Genomic DNA, 6,643 nt, shown 5'->3' with positions numbered 1-6,643 from the left:
TATAAAAAAAATTGGGTACCACTCAATTCATAAAAGTTACAAAGCAGTGCCAAGCCCAATGAGAGGTGCCTCAAGACTAAACATGTTCAGAATCACTACTTTAGCCCATGGAAGCATTACATAACTTGCAGTACCTATCCAAGGCACCCTAGGAATGTAACAACAAGCATACTACAGATGCATCACCGGAGCTTGCAGAGTGGCTCACCAAACTACTCTTGGCTTAGATTTCTCCTGCCAGACCCACAACTGTTGTTGTTAAGAAGAGTTGTAAGGAACTATCAAAATGTAAATGCCCCAGAAGGGGAACAAGATGCCTCAGGCTGTCAAATACTTACAGTCAGTGTTTTTTGATAGTATGTAATCTTTGCTCGGACAGGATAGGGCTTGTTACGAAAGTCTCTCTGACAAGATGCCAGTGCCTGCGTGGAACCATCACTGTGAAAAAAGAAAATCTATTCACAAAATTCTGTTTTTTAATTTACAAGCTAGAAAAATAAAAAGGCATTAAAATATCAGTAAGAAATGTCAAGAAAGCAAGCATGTATTTTGCTTTTCACAAAGCTTTGGGACCAACAGTGCAGGAAGCTTTGCACAGTCAGAAGTAATTCAAATTATTCCATGCTGTCTTTTCAACACATGGGCCTTTGGATTGGGATTGAAATGTGTGAGGCTGTAGTTCTGTGCCCTGATCACACAGCCACAAAGGATGTCAATTGTGATGCAAGCACAAGGAATGAGACCACCAGTTTATTTTAGAGGGGACAACCAGTCTCTACAAGTGCTGTAACGATTTGAAGCACTAAAAATTTTTTTAAAAGGACCACTATGAGGCAGGACAGACATGTAGAACCCCCCAGCCAGAGAGCTACAAGTCCCAGCAAAGGTATTCGGTGGCATGCTCTCCAGTCAGGGGTAAGAGGAAGTTCTTGACCTGGTGGCTCTACATTCCTTCCCACACTAGTTGGTGGGGAACCCATCAACCAGAAAATGTTTTTTAATTCAAATGAGGAAGAAAGCCTCTACAACATTTCTCAAGTGGAAAAAGAAAGTCTGAAAACAAAAATAATGCATGTTTCTAGAGCGTAAATTCAAATCAATAGTTACAATATACATATATACTGGTACGTGCAAGTACAACTATGGAACAGTATTCTTAATTGGCTTCATCCTCTTAAAAAAACTTCTAGCCTTATTTCACCTATCAACACCACATTCAAATAAATTAAAGCTAGACTTACTTCTGATGATCATAATGGAGTTTTCCATTGTTGCCTACAATGACCACTACTGGATTGTTTTTCTGGGGAAAAAACAAACAGTATGAACAAACAAAGTTGATAACAAGTTTGGAAAAAAGCCAAGATATTAGGAGGGGAGGTTTACAATGCTACTGTTAGTCCCCAAAGACTAAGAAAATTAGCACTTGGAGTTCATGGGCTTTAAAACATTGTTCTCTCTTAAGTACACATTATTTCTAAGAACTGCATATTTTCTATGCTACAATCCTTAAAAAAGGAAAGGATTTAGAAACTTAACTCCACAGTATTTTTTAAATCTTTCTTGAAATGTTTTTTGAGGATCCTCCATGTTAAGTTATGATATAAGTTAGTGTAAGTTATGATGATTCTAAGGCATGATACTGATCAAAGAAAATGTACTAACAGTTTTACTTTTTAACAGGAGTGTAGTTATCCTGCAAGACTAATAACCATGTTCAATCACTCAGAAGTTTTCTTACTCATTTTTTATTGCAGTGAAAGTTCTTTAAAAGCACATTTTAATTGCTCATTTCTATTTCACACAGGAACTATTCAGCCTGGGTTTTGGAAAAATGTGCACGTAATTCAGACTGAGCTTGTACAAATGACTCGTTTCCAAAGGCTAGTAAACAATAAAACTCAGATCTTTGTGTTTCAGAAGGGATTAAACAACTACTAATTTTGAGTACTCTGTGTTAATTGTTAACTAGGTAATTGATTTCTGTGAAAGGTAGTGTTTGCAAATAAGACCTAGACAAACAGTAAATGGATCTAAAATAGTGTTGAAAATAGCTAAAGAAAATCAAAATGAGAGAAAAAGTTTGCCCATGAAGATCCTGAGTATTAGCAGTGTTGCAAACTATTATATTTCAGGTGTTTCTGCTCAAAACTCCAGCTCTTGGAACTGAGAATCTTAAATTCCATTTAAAATAAAAAACTAGTTGTCATGACTGTGAAGGGAAACAGAAAAAAGGGATATAAGGATAATCAATGGCACAAAATCCAGAGGGCAAAGAAGCAGAGTTTTAGAAAAGTCCTGATATTTTTAAACCAAGTTCATGACATTGGCAGCACAAGGCTTGTCCCTGCTTTGGTCCCTTGTAAACTGAGGTAAAAATCTCAAATCTAACTGTGTGGAGACACAACTAACTGTGTGTTGACACAACAACTAAAGAACAGATGGAAGCTGCCTCTCAGAGGACTTTCATATAAATCCCAGAGTAGATGCAGGAAACAGTAACATGGAGATTCTGAGAGATGGCATTGCCCAACTGCAGCCAGAACTCAGGCTGGCCTCCAGGGCTGTCTAAACGACGTAAAAGTCTCCTCTCCTTTGTGGTAGGCAGCCTTTCAGCTGCAGACCTGAATAACCCACCCCAGGTCAGAGCAGGAAGGTAGAGGCTAGGACCTATCTGCCACCAGGGCTGGTCTCACCAGTCACATGTACATTGTATAATCATGAGCATTTATGAGTCCATGGGAATATGATTAATGCATATATTTAAGAATTGAAGAATTTCTTTCTGGTCCACCTACTGTGCAGAATCTAATTACTGGAAAAGACAACTATGGCATGCTTATTAGAATATTTATACAAGATCAAATTCTGGTTCTATTCCAAAATATCTTAAGTAACTCAAAAAATGTAGCTCGCTAAAACAATATTATCTCTGTCATACTCTAGATTCAGAGTATATTTGTTTTATAGATTTTAGGATGTTATATACATCTTACTATTCAGTAAGGTCACGAATTAAATACAAGGTATACACCAAGGCCAAATTAAGTACTGTTGTAGGACACCAATTCTTGCATTCAGTAATTTGTTTTAAACTTTTACCCTTAATGATCTTCAAATATTAACACTTACGGGTGGGGGGGGTTGTTAAATGAGATGCAGAAGCTCACATTTGGATGTACCTGTTCATTTCTGGTAACTACCACAAGTAAAAGTAGTAAACACAGTTACAATGCCAGTTTGCTATTATTCAAGAAGCCACTTAAGTATGTGTTCCTCTACCCAGGAAGGAGGGAAATATGCCTGGGACTGTCTAGTTACTTTTTAAAGTTTCCTGCCAACTAATTCTGGTTCCAAGCCATTTCCAGAACAGAAAACTCAAGCAAAGATGAAATACATGCTGAGTTCAAGATGCAGATTCAATAGTCTCAAATTAAATACATCAGTGTTTCTCAACCTGTGGGTCGCGACCCAAAAGTGAATCACAAAGATATATTAAAGGGTTGTGAACAAACTTTAAAAATGGAGGGGCAGTGCGTCGGGAGTGAGGGGAACTGACTTGGGACTGGCCATTGATGTTTACAAATGGGTCCTGGTACATAAAAGTTTGAGAACTACTGAACTACACCACACCTCATTTAATTCAGGTAAAGAAAAAGGAAACCAAAAGGCAAGAGGGTCCCAATGAAGCCTTTGCCTCATAAAAAATGTACTTCCTGTGAAGATTAATTGCAAAGCAAGGTTCAACCTTCAAACTTGAACCATTTTTTTCTTTACATAGCTAAGAAACAAAAGGGAGGGTGTCATTTTTAAACCGATATATATCTCAAAACTATTATATTTTCATGTGAATAACAGACATCAAGTATAAGACCATTTTGCACCCCTATTGTTAGTTGGGAACTTCCTCTTACCTTTCCATCATTGTCAAAGGAGTCAAAGAAAACGCCAACACCGTTCCAGTCATCAGCTGCCCCAAAAACTGGACCTTCCAGGCCTTGATCTTCAGTATACCAGATTGCCTGTGCACAAGAATTAAATGCAAGTCATAAGTTAAGTCACATTTAAAAAATAAGTTTGTTGTATAAATTAAATCAAGTTCATATACCAGTCCATCTGCTCCAATGCGGCCTCTCCCCGTCACTCGAAACGTCACCTCAACCTCCCAGTTTTCAAATACAGATTTGTTTTTTGTCCACACTGATCCTCTCTGGCTTTTCAGAGACGGAGTTATTCGAATCTGATCTGCACTAGGTATGGCATCTGAAAGAGGAATGAAACCAGCATTGAACATAACAGCAAATGCAGCAATTGACTTCTACCTGTAGGCACTTAACCTTAGCCTTGTAGCAGATGGCTCTCACTGCCAAACCAACCAATTTCAAATAGTAGTATTAAATATTAAAATTAATATGCTATACTCCTTCAATGCTTTTAAAAATGGTGAATTGTCTAAAGTTACTGAATGGTTTACAGGTGTCTTATTCAAAGTTCCTGAACATGAGAAGAAGGTTGGTCTCATGCTTGGGGCACTGGACTCAAAGGCAGCAGATCAGCATTCAGTTTTCTGCTCTCATATGTTCCTACATAACCTTGGGGAGATTACTTATTTTCCCTACCTTGTGTGCCCACTACTAAAGCACTACTTCCTTTTATGCATTCCCTGCCCACATAACATAAACCCTAAACTTTTTGGACTTGGTCTTGCTATTACATGAAGCACTCAGTGGGAACCCAATCTCAGTTAGGACCAGTAAGTGCAGTGGTTATAGTGTTCTAAAGAGAAGATTTACTGGAACGCACATTTAGATGCTCTGTTTATTTAATACATAAAAAGTTATGTGAAACCAATTTATTTAAAAACATACACTAATAAAGAGCTGCTAAAGTAATCTCTCTCTGCATCTTACCATCTCTACAGAGTTAGTAAAAGTACATAGATATTTGTAAGATGTCCAAATATTCCCATTAAACTATATTAAATTCCTTCACAGAAAGTCAACATACAGCTTCTTTGGGGTGCGCCAGTGCTCCTGCTAGGACCACAGCTGGAGGTTCCTGGCCAAAGGGTCTTGGGTCAGACCAATCACCGTATCTGGGGTCAGGAAGGAACTGTACCCCATGGTCAGACTGGCACAGATGATGGGGGTTTGCCTTCCTGTGTAGTAGGGGATGTAACCTTCTACCTAGGACCTCTTAAGTATGTACTGACAACATGTCACAGAAGCAGGATGTTGGCTGCTGTGGTTCCCCTGCTTTACCTGTGGCAGATTAGGGTGTTAGGTTTGTGCTGTGTCAGGGCTGAGGGTAGTTTTAGGAAGCATTTCCACTATGGATTGTATAGAGTGGTTTGGACAGGGCTGACCCTTCCTCAGGCAGTGGCTGGACTCTAAGTGACCTCCGGAGGTCCCTTGCAGCCCTACATCTGTGCGATCTGCAGCACCCGAGACAGAGCAATGCTCTGCCAGTAGCACATATCTGCATGTTTTCTAAATGGAGCCAACTAATGGGCAAAGCAGCAATCTGGAAATATAATAAAGATGTACTATAACCCTCCTGCAAACCACAGAGATGTTACCTAACCATGCAAATCCATGCCCTCTCGCAACAAAAGCATGAGCCTAACACGACTTCTAAAAACCTGGTCTCTGGGACTCGTTTCAAGAGCTGGTCCCTGGCCGCAAGCTTTCGCTCGGCTCCGAGTGACACATCATCACTAGGCTGGGATGAGCTGCCTACAGTGGTTTGACGGAGCCACCAGCTGTTCCGACTCCTGGTGAACTTTCTGTATCATGCCCCCCCTTCACCAGAAATAAGGATAATAACCATCATCATTTTCACCGTCCTCAGCCCCCTCAGCGACACCCCCCCAGGGCAGCTGGATGTGCGGGGCTTGGGGACACGCCAGGGCAGCCCTCCCGGCTTCGGTCCGGCCAGGCGGCGGCGAGCAGCACTGAGCAGGACCCCGTGGGCTTCACCCCCCACCCGGCCGAGCCCCTACTCACTGCCCGTGTGCACCCAGAAGGGCACAGCGCCGTCCGCCTGCACCAGGTGCGGCCCCTTGAAGCTGTACTTGTACTCGAAGCGCCGGTGCGGCCCCACCGCGCCCGCGTCCGCGCCCGCGCCGCCGGCCCAGACCAGCAGCACCAACAGCAGCCGCCGCCACAGGCCGCCCCGCGCCCGCCCGGCCCCCGCCATCTTGCTCCACCGCGGCCGCCCGGCGCAGCCAACAGGGCGCCCCCTGATTGGCTGAGCGCGGCGCTGGGGGTGGCGGGCAAAGGGCAACGGAAAGCACCCGCAGCATGGCCTAGCGCGCGAGGACGGAGGGGGCGGGGCCCGATCGAGCCCCGCCCACGTCCGCCCCGCCCCTCCTGCCAGTGGCTTCAGGCTGGTCGGCACGCAAGCCCCGCCCACCTTCCAGGCCCCCGCGCCGTTCAACCACGGGCCTCGTCCCGCCCCTCCCTATGTCGTCAGCGGGGGGCGGGGCTCAGTGATCGGGGGTGGGGGGGCAGCTGCCAGGCAGGGGTTGAGGAATCAGGGTTTTGGAAAAGGTGTCGAGTGCGTCATCATTACGTGTAACAGAATCAGGAATCCTGGTTTTCTATGATTTTAAAAAAAACCCCAACTTTCAGTTCAAAAAAAG

At 43.2% G+C, this 6,643-nt stretch overlaps 1 protein-coding gene across 1 annotated transcript in view; it reads right to left on the bottom strand.

Moving 5' to 3' along the window:
• LMAN1 (lectin, mannose binding 1) overlaps positions 1 to 6,213 on the bottom strand; it is a 25,035-nt gene extending 18,822 nt beyond the window's left edge. The window contains exons 1-5 of the mRNA XM_019531726.1: positions 6,006 to 6,213; positions 4,109 to 4,263; positions 3,915 to 4,022; positions 1,242 to 1,303; positions 339 to 438 (exon numbers count right to left, since the gene is read on the bottom strand). Of these exons, the coding sequence (XP_019387271.1) occupies positions 339 to 438; positions 1,242 to 1,303; positions 3,915 to 4,022; positions 4,109 to 4,263; positions 6,006 to 6,198 (618 nt within the window). The 5' untranslated portion in view covers positions 6,199 to 6,213. The remainder of the gene's footprint in view (positions 1 to 338; positions 439 to 1,241; positions 1,304 to 3,914; positions 4,023 to 4,108; positions 4,264 to 6,005) is intronic.
• Positions 6,214 to 6,643: the final 430 nt, after the last annotated feature.

The sequence above is a fragment of the Crocodylus porosus genome, unplaced genomic scaffold (assembly GCF_001723895.1).
Source record: "Crocodylus porosus isolate Cpor-Errol unplaced genomic scaffold, CroPor_comp1, whole genome shotgun sequence".
Taxonomy (NCBI): Eukaryota; Metazoa; Chordata; order Crocodylia; family Crocodylidae; genus Crocodylus; species Crocodylus porosus.
The sequence above is the reverse complement of the archived record's forward strand: the minus strand, read 5'-3'. Positions and strand labels throughout refer to the sequence as shown.